This window comes from Lepeophtheirus salmonis, chromosome 9 (genome assembly GCF_016086655.4).
Source record: "Lepeophtheirus salmonis chromosome 9, UVic_Lsal_1.4, whole genome shotgun sequence".
In the NCBI taxonomy this organism is placed as follows: domain Eukaryota; kingdom Metazoa; phylum Arthropoda; class Copepoda; order Siphonostomatoida; family Caligidae; genus Lepeophtheirus; species Lepeophtheirus salmonis.
The window spans coordinates 15,064,707-15,089,151 of record NC_052139.2 but is presented as its reverse complement, the minus strand read 5'-3'; the positions used below and the strand labels follow the sequence as shown (position 1 = coordinate 15,089,151).

The window sequence follows — 24,445 nt, the reverse complement described above, 5'->3', positions numbered from 1 at the left end:
AAAAATGTATAATAAAATATATGAATTTATATATAGTTATAATATTTTCCGAGTACTAATGCTATTTTAAATGTTGAAGGTTCTCTCTCTTATAGCAGTAATTCATTTTCTCCCACCAAAATCATATAATAGGTAGCTGATATGAACAAAAGTCCTAATTCAATAATACCATATGCCTCCCTCCCGCCATCTTCTTGCAGTGTAGTAATACAAATACCATCACTACTCATCAGTTTTGACTTCATATTACATGAATTTTTCTCAGGATGATTTTATTATTTTTGAATCATTGAGGAAATAATATTTCATTAGTGAGTAACTATATATGGGTGTACACACAAAGAATGGTGAGTAAAACGAAGGATTTCTAGGGTAGTTATATTCCATATAATTATTAATTAAAATTTGTCTTTCAGCTGATGTATAATTACTTCGGCAATGCCGAATACTACCGTTAGTAATAAATAATCGATACAAAATTACATCCAATGAAGTAGTAAAATGTTTTGAATGATGGAACTTCACTAGAACAAACAGATTTTTTTTTACCATACACCTACAGTAAAATACATATGTTATTAGGTGTGAAAACCCTAAGAATTATTTTAATTGCAGATTTTGTTGTTGTTGGGAACAGGAATAGTGTTTTCATTTAATTTCCTCCAAATGTGTTACAATTATTCGTTCATTCTTGTGGAAAGAACATTTAAGTATAAAGTGTGACCCCGAGAAAATGAAGGGGAATAACGCTGAATTATTATAAGTCCTTGTGGACTAAGAGTAGAATTGAGGATCAAAAACAGAGTGATTCCTGCCTGATACAAAGTGAAACTTGGCTCTTTTTCTTAATCTTACAGCTAATTTAATTTAATTTACATTCAGTTATGCTGCTCACCTCTCAAACACTCTTCAAATTGTTAGGTTGACCATTTTAATTTTTTTTCTTTTTTGACATAGCAAAAGTACTCACAATTTATAACCCTATATATTGGTATATACTGTATGGTCCATTGAAATCTGAACACTTACTTATTCAATAATTAATTAAGATTGATTGATTTAAATTCATTCATATTTCAATATATTAAAGACTAAAGAATTAGTTACAAAAACGTACATGTCAAGAAAATGAGAATTGAAGGTGAGTGACGAATTTCTATTTGTGTACCCCAAGACGTTGAGTGACTCCAGGACCACTGTCTACGCCGTTAGCAAGTCTAAAGCTTTGGAAAGGAAGAAGGCCTCTCTCAAAAAGGCTAAACAGGATCTCGGGAGTGAAAGAAAACAGCCCATGAGAATCCCCTCAAGTCCATGAGGACCCATGCAAGAGATCTCAGGGTTTCAGAGCAGACTGTTCAAACAACTAAATAAAAAGTCTGTAGAAAGTGTCTTGTGAGGGTGAAAAGGCCCCTTATGAGTTTTGAATGAGTATATTGAGTTATTTTGTACCCTTTTTTGGCCTCCCTACAGCCCTGATGCCAACCCCCTCAAGTACACTCTTTGGGTGTATGTTGGCATCGGGTACCAGGCCTTATGTTGCAGCCTGGAAGGCATCATTGCCGGCAAGGGCGGCTACATTAATGATGAAGAGAGCTCAGACACACATCTATTTAGTGTATTAATTTTGTTAAAATTCTATTATTAATAATATCTTGTTGAAGTTTAAAATTCAAAGTATTCTGATTTTAATGGACCACCACTCTGTATAAATACATAGATTAATGCACATGGAAGAGGGAAATTAGGATCAACACAAAAAATTCTCCCATTATTATTTATGTGTGAGTTAATGATTTGCAAACTGTTCCAATAGGGTTTTTCTTTTTTTTGTATGTGGATAAGATTAGGCTAGGAAGTTCTACAACGCACAATTGATTATGAGAATTGAGAATAAATATATATATATTTGAAAATTTGTTTCCGGGATCGAACTCAAAGACATTATCCCGGGAAACGAGATACCCTACTGGATACATACATAATTTTTTTCCTTATATATTCACCCATATTAATACATTTTGCCTACTCTTTCTATTTCTTTACTTCCCAAAGGTGCATTAAAACTTTATTCAAACATATCCGTATAGCCTTAGAACACACTTAAAGTAATCAATGTCTATCATTATATATATTTATATGCTATATATAAAAGTACATAATATCTAGTTTAAAGTGTAGCTGAGCTACAATAATAAAAAGTAACAACAATGGAAAAAAAAAAACTTTTTTTTTTTTCTTTTTAGCTATTGATTAATTTTTCTTTTTATTGACAACTTTTACTTATGACAAATTGTTTCATATCACGATATTACTTGACAGATTTCTTCAAGTACAAAAAAAAAAATATTATCAAGTCTGCTTATTAAATAATAATATCTTAATATTTTGGAATGAGCAATTCGGCTTAAAAACCCCAGATATGACCTTTGAGCAGGTAGGAATGTACATAATACTGCCCACTGTTTATAAGACCTATTATCCACACACCTTGACTCTAAATAATAAATTATATTTTGCAGATTTGCTTGCTTTGATAACGTTTCAATAGATCAGCTGCAAGAAGCCGTGAGAGGAAGTGAATATCTACAAGTGTCCCTCCGTATATAGAAAAACAGGAAGTACTCGGTAGTCGATCTTCAATCTTCTATTCTGAGTCTTAGTTTGTTTCCAACAAATGCACAGTGTTATTATTCGTCTTTAATGTGTATAATTACTACTGAGCACTGTATATTTTAAAAAAAATACTCTTCAAAAATTAAATAAGAATGATATTAGGTTTGGAAAATAAAAATAAACACTCCTTAGATTACTAACTAGAAAAAAACCTAACACGCGTTAAGGTCATATTTTATACAACTCAAATAATATACAATAATAATAATTATAAAAACAAAAATTGTAATCGGATTTAAAGTACGTTACACGATTTTATTTTTTTTACAACAAGGAGAAAGTCATTGAAATGAAGCCTTTTAAAAATTTAAAAAAAAAATGTATTTTTTTTGTCTTAGTGAAGGATAGCATTCGAAATGTTTTGTTTTTTTTCTTCTAAAAAAAGTGTTATAATCTTCAAACTACAAAAAAAGAAAAAGACAACTAATGGAATCGGATTTAAGGCTATGAATGACAGAATCTGATTATATATTATGTATAACTTGATATTATAGCCTTCACAGGTTTCTTTGAAATTGCATCACTTGTATTTGAACAAAATATGTATGTATAAGGTATATCAATATATTTATTGATATATTTGTTATTTAAATCAATGACCAGTTAAAAGAAAGTAATTGGTAATCAAAAGATAGTTGAGACGAAATTATCTTTTGACAAATTAGTCAGTAGCTTTTTAGAAGTGATATTGAGGAATTTTAACGTTTGTGTTGTATCAACGTTCATAGTTAATGTTATAATAGGTGCAATATCGCTTTTAGAGTTATTTTTTTAAATTGATCAACTTGCCACATAAATGGAGAAAGGACACTACTATGAGTCATATTTAGACAAAGACGATTATCGGTAAATATAAAAATAATTGAACATAATTTCACCAAAAATATAAATTTGTGATAAATTATTCTCACAAAATAATTGACAAAGAAAATACTCTTCATTTTTTTTTACTTTTTTTATATGTATCAATTAACCCCAAATAGTATCTTTGACTTCAAACACTCTATTAATATCTCACTGAAAACCCAACCGATTAACTCTATTTAACTCTTGAAGTAAATACACATCATTATATTTGCATAAAATATAAAGAGCAATGTTATTTAAGCTAATACTCGATTTTCAAAAGAAAAAAGCATAGGATTGATTTATGTAGTTAATAGCCTCAAAGATGCCCAGGTAAACCAATAATAATAACAGGTGGATATCAGGGAGGTCTGTAGGATCATATTTTTTGGGTGGGAAGGGGGGGGGCTGGTTTTTGGATTTAAAAAAAATAACAACCATAAATTAAAATTATTTAGAAAAAAATCCCTAAACATTTTGGAAGTTTGCTTTCACAAAATCCAGAGCCGTTTATAATTTTTTTCCAAAAATTCCAAAAAATATTAACTTTTTTGGTAAAAAATTTTAAAAATTCAAAGCTATTATAAAAAAATTAATTTTTTTGCAAAAACAATTCGAAAATCTACAGGTGTTCATAAAAAATTAATTTTTTGGAAAAAAAAATCAAATATTACATTTTTTAATCAAAAGCAAAAATTCCTCAACTTAGTGGGAGGGCTACAGCTCCTCCAGCCCACACTCTGAGTAAGTCCCTGCATACCACCAAAGTGTCAACTATCCCGCGCTATAAACGGGACTATATTGAACAACAAAAAATCCATTATTTTTTGTCAAATGATGAAATATATTTTCTTCATTTTGACTTTTGGGTTTTTAATTCATCTTTAAAGGCAACATAATCTTATGAAATTATATTTATTTACTCCTGTCCTTTTTCAGTCCACCATTTTATTTATTTATTCTGAGAGGACCTAGTGATTTTTTTCATGTTCTATATAGAAAAAAAAAAAAATACATGTGTTCGTATTAACAACTTTCATGGGTTATTTTTCTTGGAAGAAGAATTCTCTACATATATATATATATGTATATATACACATATGGTAACATTCAAGGGGAAATCTTTCCCCTATTTTGTAAGTATATAATATCTATGAACATATTTTTTTTCATAAATGTATTCACCCTTTTTTTTTTGTTCTTGTTATCCACGACCTCTTCAGGTCTCCCCCCCCCCCTCCTTCAAGATTCTGAATGTATTTCTTACAAAATATCATTGGAGTCTACAATTTATATATATATATATATGGAGGATCATTATATCTATTGATATTTTCCTATAATAGATAGTTTATGCACGGCCAAGAACCATCACCTTTCAATCAACTATTGAATGCTGTGTGTTTTTTTTTTAGATGATGGATACGTGTATTAGGGTGGTTTGTTTGTTTACTTATTGTCCATTTTGATTACGGCTAGTGAAGCAAAGTTGAAGTCATAAGGCTAAAAAATAACCACTGCGAAATTTAGTTTAGTTCCTTCCTCTCCATAAAAATAGAAGGGCAGACTTCGCCTGTGCTACCCAAAACGCCCCAGGCCATGGTTCCGGCTGGATTTTATGTTCTGATGACATGTGTCACAGAAGCTGTACCTGAGCTCCTCGGATAAGGCCATGAGGGACATAAAGTGAGATAATCTTCGAAATCCCACTCCTTTGTTGTTCCATTTTATTCAATCTCATTTTTCTTTTAAATTGAGTCGAAACATTACATAGGGAGTCTTGAGCCACAAAACCTCTCTTTCACAAAGTTTTGAGACAGTGGACGAATAAATTTCCGATTTATTATAATTTAAATTAAGTTTACCACTAGATAAGATCAATATACATATGTAGTTGTTAATCTACCGATCTGCCCCATCTGTTCATAGGAATGACACATCTAAGGTACATTAGATAGTTTTTCCCTCTACAGAAAAACCATTGAACATAGGTAAAAATTATTGTGAACTTAGGAGAGGCCCTTTATGGTTCTTAAAGAGATGGTGGTAGTTTTTAAACGACCTCGAGGACCCAAGTTTAAACTGCACAGGCCAGTTGACCTGGAGCATAGGTGATTATATAGTTGGCTCTTTCTAGGGGTGGCTGATGTTTTTAACCTTCTCGAGATCTATCGATTATCTTACACAAATCATATATGTTTGGGGTATAATTTGGGAAATTAGGAGTTGTTTTTTTTATTCTCGACCATCAGCAGATGTGAAAAACTATCAACGAATCCTTGGATGGGTTAAATGTATCTGTAGATGCAACAGACGATGGATGAATTATTTTAAGTGTAATACAATAGCGGGCAATTTTCTGCAGATGGAAATTTTTCATTGATGGCTATTTTTCTAATGCCAATTTTCCTGGATGCAATCCTTCGGGGACATGTTGTAAAACATATAACCTAATTTCTATATTGAATTTGTTCTACAAATGTAACTTATTGTCTTAATCACATTTGCATTTTTTCTATATTCATTTTTTTAGTTCTCCTATTCTAAGGATAACTGTATACATATACATTTACTGACAAAAAAATAATTTTTGCCTCTTTTCAAACTTATGACTCACCTAAAGATGGCATCAGAAAACAATTAATTTTAGCATGGAGCATGTCTTCACCACATGCCTACAATTTTTTCCCTCTAGCCCTATTTGTAATTTGAAAAAAGTTGAAGAACAGACCTCCCTAACGTAGGAACATATTTGAGATGGATTCCCAAGTCTTTGAATGCCTTTTATTTATTTATGACGTATGTATATGAACAATATGTTGTTCATAAATATATAACATATGCATTTACAATGTTATATAATATGTCTCAAAAGGAGGGGGCGGACGAAATACATACAATTAGTAGACAATACTATTTATGATCAAATGTATTTCAATTTTATTCCCTCAATGCAGGAGCTTATTGAAAGGGGAGTTGTAAAAGAGGAAAGAGAAAAAAACTAGGGGAATCTACCTACCTAATTCAGGTTAAAAAGGGCTACTTTTATAGAGATATATCATTATTACATAAATAATAATAATCCTTGATATTATTTGTCAAATGAACAAGTGATTTCTTGCTTCCTTGTCATATCTATAGTATGTCAACGGGATATTAAGAGATACATGAAAAAGCTCCTATCTTATGCTATATATTTGACACTGCAGCTCCTTATAAATAATCTCATGATTTTTAAAATATTATTTATACAGGAAAGTTTGTCTGTATGAATGTTTGAAAAACAGTCACACTGTACATATATAGTACTCCCTGATGTGTATCACAAATATATTAGGATCTAAGTAATAACAATATTGAATTAATGAAATATTGCAGGTACCTACATGTAGCATCGAACGTGTATATAGTGCTCCCTGATTTATATTATGTCATGAAATGACACAAATTCTAAACGAAGGTTCTTGATTTTTAAAATTAATGAAAAAAATAAAAATCATATGTAATACACTTTTTGAATTGGTTATACCTGGAGAGTCAACTCCTTTAAATCATACAAGAGTCGACTCATGAAAATCATTGAAAACAGTTGAATGGAAAAAACTATAGAGATAAAATAAATCTAGTGACAATACTGAGCAACAGCAAGGGAAATTCTAGTTGATAAACATTCCAAAACATAGTATTTCTCCATATAATATCTAACATTTTTTTTCAAATTAAAGGCATAATTTGCATAGTCATATTCATAGTCATTGCATCCATTCAAACTGCACATTATTAAAACGCACGTAGGTATATTTATAATATATATAGCCCCAGGTTGAAAATGCCAACTTTTGTGGCTATAATTGTACCTCCAAAGCAGCAACTTTTACAAAGTCCTCCAAAAACGGAGCAATTCTGAGATAAATTATGAAGATTGTGATTCTGAGCAAGAAATGATTCAAGAAGTTGGTAATGAAATTAATAAGGAGAGTATGGAATGTCCCAACAAGACAAATTATATCCTTTTTCGCTAAAATATTTTAATATTAGGACTAATTAATTATTTAGGTATATTGTGAATCTGAATATTTGCATTATAGATATAAAGGATCTTTAATACCTTTTGGAATGATCCTTATTAAGGATAATTCATTCGGGATATATTCTTATAAAAATAGTAGACATGAACTAAGTCTACTATATTAATCTCATATTTTACTACAAGTGAATAAATTATATATCATTTGGGAAAACGTGAAATTGAGAGGATTCATGGGGCGAAAGTTCGGAGCGTACTCAGGAATCTTATTCAACTTAACAATAAATAATTATGGATTCTAGAATGAACTAGAGTCATGATAATCTCCCAAATCCTTTGTTAATATTTTGAAAGGCTAAATAAAGTTATATTTAAATTTAAAAATAAGAAGTATATTTGTGAATACATATCCTTAATAAAATGATCTGTTTAAAAATACTTAATTAACCCATTGATATAATTATGTTAATAAATTATTATTATAATACTAAACATTTAAAAAAATAAAGTTATTGGAAGCGCCCACTATATTTTTAACATATCTCACTATTACAGCTCGAATGTTTTTGTCAACTATTTCTTTCTTTTTTTTTGGCATCGTCAACTACAAACTATTCTAGTACATATCTACGATATTAACCATAAGAGGGCATTTTTAAATTTGGGACGGTTTTCAAGATCCAAAACAGGGAAGAAATTTGATACCTATTTAAAATCCATTATTAAGGACCGTGACAATCCTAACTTAAACTAATAGTAAAAATGATCTAAAAGAACTTCAGAGACCACTCAAAATGGTGTTCAACAGTATCAAGAGGAGTATTTCCCTCGGGCGTTAAAGCTAATTTATAACATATTCCAGGGACGAAGCGTAAATACATAAACAAGTTCTCCATTTATTTAATAACTATTGCATCAATTTATGATCTGAGAGGAATTTGTTTTATTACCATTTATTAAATTGTTGGTTTTTTTTTTAAATGTCTTTCCATTGAAAAAAAGAAAGAAAAAAAACAGACCTTTTTTGTAGGTCAAAATAACCATATTTCACCACCCTTGAACCATTTAAATTTTCATAGGTACTTTGACTCTTTGAAATTTCCCATTCAACATCAGATATTAAAAGTAGTTTCAAATATTTATGTGGTTACAATGTATTGAATTGTGATTATTTTTTAAAGCTATTTCTGTCAATACCTTTCCAAAAATGCATTAGACTCAGTACAACTTTGGAGATCTAATTTATTTAATCAAAAACGGGGAAGTCTATATTATATTAAAAAATTCATTTTCTTAAAATGAGTTGAAACTCCAGAAGGACATTCAAAGATCGTTTTCACGCAACATATCCGACATTACGTTACTCTTAGATAATTATAATATAGAGCGCTTTCCCCTAATGTCAGCATTGTTGATGTTGACCATTTTGGGGCTTTAAACAATCAAGTGTTATAACAACTCTTTTTTCATTACTATTATGAAATATAGTAGTGAACTATTGACTGTAAAAATGGGACCAACAAATAAAAGGATTTAAATCTTACTATCTATTCCTCTATCATCTAGTTTTATTATGAATTTGGCCTTAAAACGTATTTAAAATATAATATTACATTGGTATACAATTTTATTTCGATATTAAAGATAAAAAATTACTATTACAATAGAAAGAATAAGATATTTTTCACTAAATATCCTATTTTTCTCGCCTCCAAACGATAAAAAAAAAAAAAAAAAAAAAAAGTACAAATCTAGCCATTTTTAGTACATATTAAAGTTCATCCTTTGTATCAAGTAGTACTCAATGCAAGTATTTTTTTTTAAATTTTTAAAGCCATTTGATGGAGTTTAATCCAGAGTTATTGTAGCATTTTCATTTTTATGGCAGAAGAACCTGTCATTTACTTACCAAAAAAAACAAGCAAAAAAAAAAAGTAACATTGAGGGATGAGACAATTTAACGCCTTTAGATTATTTTCTTTGGGGCTACGTGAAGTCATTGGTCTACACCAATAAGCTGGCGATGTTAGAAAAGCTCAGAAAAAATGTCAAATTCAAAATTTCTGCAATATCGGTCAATTTAATGGAAAAAGTAGTGGAAAGTGTGGTTCAGCGTTAGACTTTTATAAACGGTTGTCACGCTAGAGATATCGATTTTCATACATAAATGTATATATTTATAATACATTTGGCAAAATCTTTAACTGTTTGTGTTTTATTTATAGAAAAAGTTGAAGCCCTCCCAATTGAAAACCCTTTAGAATAAACCAAGTCAAGACCCTGTAATTTATTTATCAACAAAAAAGAAGTAACATTGAGTGATGAGACCATCTTTATATTGTTTTCTTAACTGCCCCTTTTCATAGCTTCTATAACAGCCTCAATATTATCTAAATAAACTTCAACATACATATAATTTTTCTGTCTTTTGAGAGATTGACATTTGAAAGTTTGTCAATACTGTCAGCTCCGAAAAACATTGACAAACTTACTTCCTCCTTATCCTTTTTTGAGTGCAACAGTAGCACTGAAACACTCCCCCTTCTTCACTTCCTTATTCTTACTAACCTACCTCTAAGTAAATACGTTCATGTTCATATTATTATATGTATACTTTGGCTGTGTACATTCTAGATATTATTTGAAGGTAAATAGAGGAAGTAGGGGTTATTTTTCAGATAAATATCAATAGAAAAGGTGGGAGAGGTTGTCTCCGAGTGAAAACCATCAATTATATAACTACTACACATACGTATTAAGTGTATTTAACGTCAGATTTGACAGAATACTAATGTACAATTACATATACCCATTATAAGCAGGGCTCGACGTTAAATTAAAATTAGCCACCAGTCCAATTTCTTTTATTTTTTGCTATCCATGTGAAAAATTTAGTAGCCCAGAATCCCACAAAATGCCCATGTACTTGGAACAGATTTTTCCATTAAAATCTAAACACTTTGAATTTTAAACTTGAGCGAGATATAATTTATTAAACAAAAATATAATTTCAACAAATTAAATAATATAAATAGATGTAGGTCTGAGCTCTCTTAATCATTAATGTAGCTGCCCTTCCCGGCAATGATAGCTCTCTGGACAGTCTGGTGTGAAAGCCCGAGATATCTTGCCTGTATCCTCATGGACTTGTGGGGATTAGCCTTTTTTGTTTTATTTAACTCCTTTGGGTCTATTTTGGCCTTTTTGACAGAGCCTCTTCAACGTTTGGACTTGCTGACGATGTAGACGCCCAAATGCTTGGAGTACGCGAATAGAAACTCGTAGATCACGTTCAAGTGTACTTTTTTCGACTTGTACGTAAGCTAAAAAGCTCAGATTTTGGTTTTGTTTTGTAACTAATTGTCTATATTCTAATAAATTGAAATATGAATCAATTTCAATCACTCAACCTTACTTAATTATTGAATAATGAAGGTTTCGGATGTCAATATACCGCCCGGTGTATATACGGATATATTTGAATGACTAGATTGTAGGAGAAACCACTATACAATACCGTTTTGTCCAATTTGAAACATGGACACAAAGTGCTTCACGGAATATGTTAAATAGATCTGTTGGTTCTGGAATTGAAATCGTGTTCCACGCTTAGAAATGTCAGTTTTGTAGAGGAACCTTTCTGAACTACAGAGGTAGTGAAATATTGCGAAATTTGTCTTTTAAAATATTTTTTTATTTTAATATCAAATATAATAATTGTTTATAATGCCTGTTCAACGTATGAAACGTTGACACAAGGAAATGCTCATGAGTTGAACCCAAAATTCCTTGTGTTTTTGTGTTATTTAAGGTACGGCATTACATAGCCAAACAGGATAAATATAGGCCACTCTGCACAAACCCAACTGGTTTTTTAGGAGCTAGCGTGTCGGTCGAGCCCTACTCATGACCAGAGCCGTAGTCAGGTTTGAGGCAGGGCCCTGACTAAAACGTTTTTTTGTGAAATTTGTAGAAAATATATAATAGCACATTATACGTAAATATAATATATACGTGAAATATTTTTTGTTCTTGTGATCATTTTCAAATTGACAAGTTTATTCATTTTTTATTTTTGTCGAAATTATTATTCAATTCGTCAACACAGAAGTTAAGTAGAAATATTTTCGCCAAAATTGAATGTGGATTAAATTACACTTAAATTAGTCAAAATTGATCGTAACAATAAAAGAATGATAAATTAATAGTTTTATTTTTATGGCCAAATGTTGACCTATATAAGAGTCTTATAGTTAAAACTCTATGGCATTTTAACTTATTACACAAATTTGAATACAGAGTCTATTATTGACTCAAATATGCTTTAAAATATTAGGCTGTATGTATATATCAAGTAAAATAATATATGGGATTTTCTCATTTTCTTTCCATGTAACTTCATTGTCCTTTCTAAAAAAGTGATTTATTAACTTTTGTCTTTTATCACTTTCTAAAATATTATTTATTAACTTTTGTCTTTTATTACTTTCTAAAATATTATTCATTTAGTTTGGAATTTATAAAAATATATCTTGTTCACTATTTCTATTTTATAATATAACTAGACTCGGAGTTAAAAAACCAAAAAAATAAAATAAATTACATGTTATTCAGTTCAACAAGCTCAAAGTTACATTTAAAAATTATGGTCTTTCACCATTATTTCAAATGTACAGTAACTTATTGATTGGAAAATGTTGATTTTACAACATTAAATATATGTATATTTAAACAATAAACCTCTTGTGTAATTTATAGTTTAATTAATACATATGTTCCTACCCTTTTTTAGTAACTTAAACCTTTGATGATTGGATTATAGTTATTTCCCTCTAAAAAGTTACTAATAATATTTGTTATATACTCATCAATAATTTTGAGGCTCTCCTGAAAAAATTTAGAGCCTAACACACACCTTCCCTTCTTCCGATCATTCCTTTTTTTGGAATTTGTCTAGTACCCCCTCCCCCCCGGAAAAAAATAAAATGTACTCCCTGCTGGGAAGCAAGGACCTCACTTATGCCTTATTTCAAAATCCTGGTCCTGATCATAATTAGAAAATATTTATGTTCTGTGAATGTTTTACTTACATCAACTTGAATACCATTTTGTGGAAAAACTTGGAGCATGGGTCGATCATTGGGTACGAAGCGATAGAATTCCAAATCATCCTTATACCACTTGACAGAATAAAGAGTATCTCCTTGCATATCAAATTTGCAAACAAGTCGGGCGTTGTCGCCAACCACGCGATGTGCAGGAACACGGATTTCTGCCAAATTCAACGTTTTACAACCTATAAAGGTATTCTTTTATTACTATAGTAACATATGTGGTGGGTCTACATTAAAACGATCTTGAATGAAAATAAGAAATGTACAATTTATTGTTTTATTTTATAACTATACCATTATTTCATTTACTTATTTCCGTGAATAATGAAATACGTCTTAGCTATAGTCTTCAGCATTCATTTGATATATGAGACTTAATTCCGATAGGGTCCTTTTAAATAGAATATATTTTATATCTTCCCTCTAAATGATGAATAATTTTTACAATTTTTAAGTTACGGCGTTTCTGAATGATTATTAAGTTAGCTTATTAATAAAAAAAGGCTTCTTATGTCCGACTACATCGGCAGTTACTTTCAACAACAACCAAATTAAATTGTTAGCTTTTGTTTCACATTCCTCCACATACTTTCCCCCCTTCTACTTTGACATTTGTGTAGCTGAGAAGAGAGTCTGACCTAAATTTGGACGACCAAAAGGTCTCCGTCAAGCAGCACTGGGTATCCATATCTGAGGCTTTTATCAAAATGTGATAAAGTGCATTTAGGCCCAGGTTGGAGACCATGGCCCGGAGTGAGCTGGAGAAGCTGTAGTCCCCCCCCGCCCCCAATTCAGGATTTTTTGTTTTTTACTAGAAAATTTAATTTTTTGTAAACAGATTTTAATTTTATGATTATTTTTTTCAAAAAAATACTTTTTTGTGCAGAGCTGTGGATATTTGATTTTTTTTTTTTAAATTTAATTTTTTTGAACAACTTTGGATTTTTAAAATTTTTTCCCAAATATTTAATATTTCAAATTTAATTATTCAAAGATTGTTACAACAAATAATAATTTTTTTAAATTTATTCCCAAAAAATATATATATATATATTTTTAATTCCAAAAACCAAGCCTTCCAAAATATAATCCTGCAGACGCTCCTGATGGTAGCAACCAAAGGATATCATTTTCAAAAATAGAAAGGTATATCAATAAAGAAGTCTTTGATAAAGCTTCACAGTTGTACACCTTTTTATTTTTGCAAAAGTTTACACTTTTGTATTCATTATCAGAAAATCTACGATTTTACCTCACAGAGTTAATATAAGAGTTATTATACATATATATATATGAAGATCATAGTGTCAGTATTGGTTGAAAAGATATGTATTACGAAAGCATTGTATATATATTTTTGGAGTATTAGATTACTTAGATTCCTCCTTCCCCCTCAGTGTATTCTTCTCTCTTCTATTTTTGTCTTTTTATGTGGTTTTACGACTTAATATCGTGTATAAATGGACCTTAATAAAACAAATGTGCTAACTGGGGATATAAACGAAGTTTTATTTCAACCAAACCATCATATGTACATATAATCATGTGTATACATTAATATACATGAAAAACTAGACATTTACCAAATGTGCAGTGAAAGTGAATGTGAGAAACCAAAACTAGGGCAAGGTGTTCAGCTAGTTAGGAAGATGCCTTACGTATCCACTGAAATCAAAGGGAAAGCGGATGGGATTCTAGGAGTGTCTTAATGACCACTTATTTCTTTATTTTCATTGTAGAATGATTATTATATGAATTAATTTTCTTTGGATGATTATAACTCATGTTAAATTATTGACAGGGATGAATAATGGGACCTGAGAAGGAGGGAAAGAGGCCCTTTATTATCTTTATTAGTCTATTCAATAATGTTTGTAAATAAAAACCATATTTCCTTATACTTCTGTACATACGAGATGTTGATGTGGAAGGAAAAAGCACTTTGCTTCATATGGGAATGAGATCTAATCAATTCTACTTCTTATATGAATATTAGGGAGGTTTGTTTTTTTAACTTTTTTCTGAATTCCTTTTAGTAGTAGTTCGAAAAAGTATGGCAAAAAATAATCTATGCAAAATTTGATTGCCCGAAAATGTCATCATTAGGCAGCACCTTTTGCTCAAAGTTTGTAAGGAGACAAAATTTTAAAGTACAGCACTAATCATTCCTTTGCATCAATATATTATAATCTATAAACAACGTAAATAAAGTTTTTTTTCCAAAGTTACAAGGGGAGCAAAAAGAGAGAATAACATAAGAAAATTTAGTTTTTTTTTCTATTAGAAAATGTAAACAAGAAAAGAAGATGCGTGCTATACGCGGATCATCAAATTTTCTTACTTTTTTTCTCGTTTTTAGTCCATAGAGAATATAAAAGAAAAACTTTTTATAGGTTACAAAAATGTCTATCAATTTTTTTAATTTAACTTAACTCAAAATGTCTTCTTAGTATACAGGGTGACCCATAAGTATTAGGACAACGACAACAGTGAAGAAGAACAAAAACATTAATCTCTCGTAACATATTTATACACCTTTGAAATCAGCACAAAAATTACTTCAAAATGAGTGCCAGTTCATTCCACATGACAACTACAGCTTTCATACACTAAGGAACTCCTTTACAAATGGTCTCCTCCGACAAGTTGTCCCATGCAGACACTATGCTGCCCTTTAAGCGGACATCATTGCGTTAGGAAGTCACACTAACCTCCCTCGCCAGAATGGACTATTTAGATAAATCCATTACGTTGAGATCTGGGGAAGAAGGGGGGCACATACACTGGCGCCAAAAGTGTTCGAAAGTGGTTTGATACCAGTATTGCATGGACTTTGCAGTATGTGAAGGCGATCAGTCCTGCTGTAAGCAGTAAGACCCTTCCCAGTGCTGTTTCTGGATCCAGGGAACTACTTGGTACTATAACATGTCCAGATAGACACATTGATTGGCCTTTACACTCTCAGGATTGAAGATCTTCTCTTCCATCCAAAGGATTGAAACGTGCGTACAAGAATTGAGGAATCTCAAAAGCACATTCTCCCGGTCATATTCTTTACCATTGAGGCCTAGCTGAGAAGATACTGCTTTTGTCGATGATGCAACTTCATCCTTAGGTTGAAAACAAACCGCCCTAATGTTTATATAATATTTAAGTCTGAATACACATACATATACATATATATATATAGGGATGGGATGTGAAAAGGAATGGTCATAATGAGCTGTTGGGCTTTCTAAATGAGGATTTATCATTATGGACTTTCTCTTCATTAATTGAATATCTCCTTTTTTTTCAATTAATATTCCGAATAAATGAAAATAATAAAAAAGAAATTAATATAATCGAATGTGAGTGAATAATATGTAAAAATGTCTGAAAGGAGTAGAACCCCCAAAAAAAAAAAAAAAAAAAAAACCATTCTTTGAAAATGATAAAAAATGGAAATTTTTCATAGTCAATTTAGTTTTTGCTTTTGAATATTTGTACTTATGTCATATGATATTCTTTTACCCATATGAATGAATATATAACTAAATACCTAGAGGCCCCTTTTTTTCTTTCGAAGTCTCTCTTATTTTTTTTAAAGAAAAAATTATTGGAGAGATAAAGTATGTATAATAAGTAAGGAATAATAATTTAAACATGAAATTTGAATATGATATTATGTAGATACATATGCTCTATAGACGCATATATCTACTGAATACATCCCTTTGTACAATCATTGTTCTCGCTCTACTGTCTCTCCTCTTTTAAACAACCCTTCCTTGAGTTACTTGATATTACAAGGTGGTCTTGAAGTAGAGCCTCATCAATAAATTTGTTCAATATTGTTCTTTTACAATTGACCAATAGTATTTCATTCAATCTGATTGTTCTTGTTCTGAACAATTTAGTGGAGACGCTGAATGACTGACCAGTAGACTCAGGACTTTTGAGCGATTTTGTCCACCAAAATGAGCATAAAGAGTGCTAAAATTTTGAAGAATGACAAACAAAATATCAGAATTGAGCAATTTGTATAGAAAGAAAAATACAGTTCTATCAGGTTCATTTAAGGTAATTAGAGTTATTTTATGTTTAACATAATTTATTGAAATTTTTTGTTATATTATATCGACAAATTAAGATTTTAGAAAGACTTTGCTCTGTTAATTTTTGCCTTTGCTCAGTAAGGGTAGTTTAAAAACATACAAACACACTGTTTCATTTCCAACTTAGTAGTTTGATCCCATTTGAAATAGGCGTGATCTTCAGGAGTCCTGGTAGATGGAGGTATCTCATCATCACAACCACAGATTATACGTCCAACTTTTTGCAAAAATAGAAGATCAGGATTTCGCTATTTGGTGAAAAAGTCTTTCTCCCTTGTTGAAGAATTCAAGGGGGATTATTCAACAGTCGATTTTGCGCTTAATTTGCCCTAATTTTATTTATTTATATGGTACCAGTTTAGAAAAATGAGGAATTTTGACACAAAGAAGGGTGAATGAGCAGTTTTTCCCAAAAATGTTAGAGTGAGCAATTTTTTGAGCGATTGCTCACAAATCCCAAGTCTACTGATCACTAAGGATCCTATGTATTTTAGGATTTTTTTGAAATTATAATAGTCCATTTATATTTTTATGAAAGAATTGTATAAAATATAACCTAAAATGCGTCCAATACTTTTTGTAGTTGTAAGTTGCATGTGCACATGAATAAGAAAAATTAATACTGAGGATCTCCTGAGGAGTTATAAGTTTAAATATATCCTAGTTGGAATCAGAGTAGAATTGGGGATCGACATTTGAGTCATCCCTGCCTATATCCTTCCTTGATATGGAGTGGGACTTTTGTGTTTTTTTCTTCTTCATTTCACTAACTTGCAGTAAATTTAATGAAACGTCATTAAAAATAAGCTGTTCTCTTCCAAAACAATTTCAAATTGTCAGGATCAGGGACGTTGCTAATTTTCATCATTTGAGGGGCTAAACACCCTAATAAAAATAAGTTTATTATAGTTATAGTATCAGTTAAAAAAAGGGCATCGATCAAAAAAATATTTATTCTACAATCGTTGAAAAGGCAGAGTTTCTTTGTTGTGATCCACACTGAAAAGTTTTTAAGGTTGGACAGGTCCTTTTTTAAAATCCATTTAAAATGAATTGTATTGGTTGTTAAATAGAGGTTGTTGTACCCAATATAACTGATGATATCAGAAACAAGAGACGCCACTGGTCAATATTACCCTCTCTATGGATAAGTTTGTAGATCGTAAGTATTTTTGGCATATAAAAAAAACATTTACAAATTTAACAAGGTAACCCTCACAGTTTGAAGAAGGTTTGAGAAGATGCCTTTTATTAGATTACTTCCTAGCTACTTTGAACAGAAGGAAATAAACACAAGTTCCACTCCGTATCAAGCAAGGGGATGGGCTGGAATTATACGATGTCGATCCTCAATTCTACTCTAAGTCCAAGAAGGACTTAAACCTTTATAACTACTTATAACAGCTCCGGAGTGTTACTCTCTGCCATTCATGAACACACATTCTTTAATAAATTACGTTTATTGTAATTTAGTCAATATACTATAAGCTTAGGTTCTTCACTCTGTATACTTCTTGTTTTTTTAATTTACACTCACTGCAATTTACATAATCTTGAGTCATCTGTAGATCATTTAAAAATCGTTCATTTTTAAGCGTGCAAAGAAAAAAAATTGTATAGTCTACTTGTATTTAAAAGTTGTAATCTTGTACAAGCAAATTGTACAATTGTATCTAACACTCTTAAAAATACACACATTTTCACTTGACCAGCCATCACTGACTTGCAGTTTGTATGCACAACGTCTTCTAGGATATTTTTCTAACGGCGCCCATCAGAGGGAAGCCAAAAAGTCCACAAAATTGGCTTTGAACTATTCTTGTACTTCATTTGGAGTGTGGATGAAATCAATATATTTTTTATTTATTTTAACAAAACGCTGTCACAATATTTCTAATGGCTACACATATTTTTTTAAATTTAATGACGTTAAAGTTAATGGGGCTCTCATTCCTGATAAATCTATGTTGTAAATGATGTGTGTCTCAATAAAGGTGATTAAATTCTCTTAAGGGCAATATTAATCATATTTTGTTTCTTCTTCATAAGTAAGAGGATAGCAACTTACATCCCATGAGTAGGCGTGTGTACTTTGTACATACATGTATATAACATATAAAAAAAAGAGAGACTGTCACTTTATCCTTAGAGTAATTACATGTCAATAGATATGTCCATGTATTACAAATACATATTATACGTTATATCATTTTAGTTTTGTAATTAACTCATATTTGACTTTTAGGTGGATATTCTTCTCGTCATAAATGAATGAATATACTTACATTAGACTGTCCCGTTTTTGGGTTAGTATTCCCCGCCTTCACAATGGCCTTTTCCACTCTGAACAATAAAAAAAACGGACTATACTAAAGTATGAGGCTTCTTAAATTAGCTATCTTAAGCCTCTCTTGTCCTTCCAAATATGATGCTATAAGTCAAAAATTGTACTTGACATTGTTTGAAGCGAAACGTAGACTGTTAATTAATGTTAATTTTCTCATGAATATAAGAAACTTTAGTGATTCTTTTTTGTCATAAACAAACGATAAATAACATTTCGTCTTCTCGTCAGCATTAGTGATGCAAAAAGCTACAAGGCAGCGCATCTCAGATCTTCTAGATACTGAATTTGAGGTGGAGAGGATAATGGACATAGTGAAGTGCTCCAGGATCCTGTTTTTCAACGTGGCCAAAATGAGGAATGATGAAGAAGGCCTCTCAAGGAAAGCAGGAAGTAGAGGTCACAATTTAAAGAGAGATCCAGAGTTTCTGTCCAGTTTGGAGAAGAAGATTAAGGAGGACACTGCCAAATCTGTGAATAGCCTTGCCAACGACTTCTCTGTGGTGCTAGGTTCATCAGGAGAGTCTTGAAGGACGACTGGATATACCACCTTCTGACAGAGGTCATGAAGGTCATGACTTTCGAGAGTTTGCTTCCCAACCTAAGTATAGATGTGCTCAATGATTTCCAGTTTCCCTGTTTTATTAAATAGATAATATTCTTCTCTTTTTATTCAACAACTATTACTTTATCTAGTGCTAAATTTTACAAAATTACTTATCCTTATATATAAATCGGAAAACGAGGCAGTCTATGATATGTAAAGATAAGCCTTTAACGAGCTAAAATGAGGGCTGGAAACTATTTTGCCTCAGGACATTTTGCCTTAAACCATTTCACCTTAAAGCCATTTTGCTTCAAGAGTATTTAACCTTAAATTATTAATAAATTAGGGTTACACGTCGTTATTGTCTATTTTTGGTTAAAATTGATGTTCCCTTGGAATTTAGCAATCAAAATATGTTATATGTATTACTATAAAATGCTTTAAATGTTTCTTTTCTCTTGGAATAATGATTAAATTATGCGCTTTCCTCATATTATACCCGTTCATCAATCCATGTGTGTTTTCTAACTTGTATAATCCATTATGTCTAATGATAATTTAATAACGGAGAAGTAATTACCACTTCTTCCTTTCGAAATGTTGTCCCGTTTCTTTATTTTTATTATTATACTCATTTTATTAGCTATTTTGTCTCTGGTTCGAACTCATTACATAGTGAGATTTATGAATATTTTAAGCAAGATGTCATGAAACAAAATAGTTTAAGGCGAAAGTACATAGTACCGGATGACCAATACTTGTGTTTCTCTATTAATGAAAAATCTCTAAATAGTTCAATATCATTTATATGGTTTGATCTTTAAAAAAATGAAAATCCATTTATGTCATTGTACGGGTTCTTCAGGGACACCAAAGAGAAATTATACTTGGAACAGGTCGCATGCTCGACCCTTTCCCAAAGATAGAAATTGCAAGGGCTTAGGTCTGGTCTATTTCCGAGCCAAAACTCCAAAAGTGAGTACATTTTGTCACCAAGACATGCAAGACTTTTTTGGTCAGTGCACTGTCTTTAAAGGAAGGTGTAATTTCGTTTTTGGGCTACTCCATCTATCCATGGAATTAAAATTGTAACACCATAAAGACTACAATGGCATAGTTTGATCCGTATGTGGTTGCCCGGGCCTGCCAAAGCTTCCAGAGCCTTGTGGCCGAAGTTATCAAGAGAGGCAGATCTAATTATGAATAATTAAATTTCATTAAATGTAGCTTTCAAATAAGAAAATAAAATGGTTCTACCAAATCTAATTCGTTCGTATTTAAAGATTTTCCCAATTTATCTGAAACCCCATATAGTATTAGGAAACGGGATATATTCTAAAGGGTACTCAAAAACATGGGACTTTTTAAAGAACGGATAACCCTAATGAAAGTTGACCCATGGCTCAAGAAGAATAAGTTAAAAAAAAATGTGTAAAAATTAAAAGAAAATCTTGTGAAACGACTCACATCATCCTTTCTCTCCCCATGAAATCCTTCTCGTAACCTCTTTATTATTTTTATATCCTCTTCTTCTTTCTCTCTATCTTCATAAAAAAAGGTTTCTTTAGGATATTGTATATCCTTGGAAGTTTTTATATACATACATGATTTTTTTTTTTTTTTTTGATATATGTCCTCTACTCTTTACTTCTTAACCCAAGTTAGAAGTTGTTGTTTCTTCCTTTTATTTTTGGATAATGATATAAATTATATTGAGGAATATCATATATGTATAAAATATGCAAGATTTAAACGAGATATAAATGAAATAAAAAGGGTGAGCGGGTCCTTCCATAAATTAAAAAGAAAAAGATAAAAAAAACATTTCATGACTGAAGCACAGTTGTATGCTGTAGAGATGTACGTTAGAGTCGTTCGAAAATCCAACTTTTAGATTTGTATTACTGTGACAGACTATGCCATATCAAATTTAAGAAAGATTTAACATATTAGGTTTGAAATTATCCAATACAAACAAACTAGGCCCCCTTCTGTTCAATAACTTGTTGCAACAAGAATCCAACTTCATAATACTCTTCTTGTTGAAGCCCTTGTCTCTATTGGCAAAAAACTGGGACAAACAATTTTCACAGTCCTCTACTGATGCCAAATTTGTAAGTGCAAATGCGTTAGCCATAGACAGGAACAGGTAATAGTCACATGGTGGCAGGTCTGCACTGTGGGACCGATGCATAAAACTTCCTATCTGAGCTCCCAGAGCTTCTGACATATCATCAAAGATGTGTCCGGCCTGGCGTTGACTGGATAAAAGACGATTCCTCTCCTATTTGAGTTTCTTTTTGTACACAGTCTTCTGTAAATGGCTCAAAATGGTTTTATGATCAATGTTCAGCTCCTTGGCGATGCTAAAGTGCCAACATGAAGGTCTATCTCGATATTTTCAATAATTTTATCAACATTTCCGACGTCAGGGGTGCCAGTCCGGGGTGCATCATTCACCTCCACTACACTGGAACCCAATCGCTGGAACCACTGTTGTGCAACACGAACCCAAAGAGTATTGGCCCCGTATACATTGCCAATTTTCTTGCCAGTTTTCTACGCGGTTTTTTTTTTCCTCTTTAGATAGTAAACATGTAAAATGTGGCGAATTCTTTCTTTTAAACCTCAATACTTGACGCAGAATAACTCACGACTGGAACAGTCAAGCACAATATAGAAACAAGTGTTTGTAGCATACACTAACACCTTTACAATGGCTTATCGTATGATCCAATGTAACCAATAATGAACAAGATATACTTAGTTAAAAATTATTTTTCTCCAAACTATTATCGGAAGGTTCAACAAAAACAGTCGAAATTTTATTAATACATATTTTGTGTCTTTATTCAATATTTTGTCCATTGTTAACAATTTTAGTCAGAAGTTTGATATCTGGAGAAACTTGACTGGTATTTTTCACCATAAACATCAAATGGTTCAAGTTTTGTTCTTGTAGAATACAAATTTATAGATCCCACAAATCCTACTTTCTATTTGAAATATTGTGTAATTTTCATCTTCGTGCATCATGAGCAAAACTATTCATATTTGAATTTTATAACATGATAATCAGGAGCTTTGCTTGCTTAGCCTAAAAAAGGATCAAGGTCGTAATATAATTACTTATACAAATAAATGTATTTGTTAATAATATGGGTAATTCCATCTAAGAAGAAGAAATTAGCAATGATAGACAAGTATTAAAAAACAATAAGTTTCTTAATTTTTGTAATGAAAAAAAAAAAAAGTACACTATGACCTTAAATGTTTCATAAAATGTGGTATTTGATTTTACTATATAAAAGTATAATTTAATTTAAAAGTAGAAAATTTATGGAGAAACAATAGCGTGATATATAAAGTTCATAACTTCATTTACCTATATAGTAAAAAAGTTTTATCGAACATACCCTTTTATATGAAAAAATATTATCAATGTACTAAATATACAATAAAAATAGAGGTTTTTGGTTTTTTTTAAATATAAATTTAGATTTTTTTTTTCCAAAATATGATGAAGGGGCCCTTCTTCGACTCTTTTTTTAGAGAAAACGGTCAGTTTGAATCAGTTTTTATTATTGATATTACTTATTATAAAATACTTTTCCACAAAATATCTTTTTTTAAGAAGTTTGCATATTTAATTTTTTCCCCAATTTTGGTTTTTAAATGACCTTTTTTAATTAAAAAGTCAATCTTTTGATTATTTATATTGTCTTTTTTAATTAAAAAGTCAATCTTTGGATTATTTTTATGTCCTTTTTTAGCAAAAAAAAAATCAACAGTAAGCCTTTTTGCACAAAAGAATTCCCATTTTTAAATTTCTTGATTCTTTTCCGAATTTTGGTTTTAAAAAACCGTTTTTAAAGAAAATGTCAATTTTTTAAAATTTGCTATGGTTTTTTGTATTAATAAAATACATTTCCATAGAAAACTTTTTTTTTAAATGAATTCCTATTTATAAATTTCTTGATTTTCCCCCACATGTTTGGTTAATAGAAGGGGAATGATCCCTTTTACTAAATTTATGTCTTCTTTATAAAAAAAATATTTTCGCAAAAGACCTTTTTGTAAAAAAAATTTCATTCTTTCTTGAATTAGTTAATTTTCCCCCTAATTTTGCGACCCTTTTACTTTCGGAGCCTTAAGAAATATTCTTCTCAATGTGTGCCATGGATTTTTTCCACTCTGCCAGAATACATGTCAAGACATTAAGACATATATATATATATTATATTTTTTCTGTCCATCAGATCCATTTTTGTTATTTTTTTATTTTTTAGTATTATTGATTTTTTTTATATCCTATATTTATTTTTATTGCTCTATCTACTTTTTATTTTATTTTTTAAAATAACATTTGGAAAAATGTGTTATTCTAAAAAATAACATGACAATGGTCTCTTACGTATGAAGAGGAATGGCAGATGGTAAAGAGGCTTTCATTAGCAAATAATTCTATTTCCAAACAGAAACACTTTCCTTGCCACTTGATTCCATATGTTTGTTATTGGATCTCTACAAATTTGACGAATATTTCCGTCCTACAAGTTTGTTTATAGTTATAGAAGATATGATCTACAGTGTGTTAAAAAAGAAACCGAAAATCAAAATAGTAATCATGAGCATTTGAAGATTTTTTAAAAAGGAGAACAGCTTAGTTGTCATGACGTTTCCTTAGATTAGCTAAGAGTAGCTACGAGTTGACAGAAATAAACAGAATTCCGACTCGTTATCTTGCAAGTATAAATTGAGGAATTACCCGTTATCGATCCTCAATTCTACTCTGAG

At 30.8% G+C, this 24,445-nt stretch overlaps 1 protein-coding gene across 2 annotated transcripts in view; it reads right to left on the bottom strand.

Moving 5' to 3' along the window:
- Positions 1 to 24,445, bottom strand: part of LOC121124634 (uncharacterized) — a 46,387-nt gene that overhangs the window by 7,686 nt on the left and 14,256 nt on the right. For both annotated transcript variants that reach the window (XM_040719809.2, XM_071891044.1), the window contains one exon: positions 12,637 to 12,842. In XM_040719809.2, coding sequence (XP_040575743.1) covers positions 12,637 to 12,842 — 206 coding nt within the window. The remainder of the gene's footprint in view (positions 1 to 12,636; positions 12,843 to 24,445) is intronic.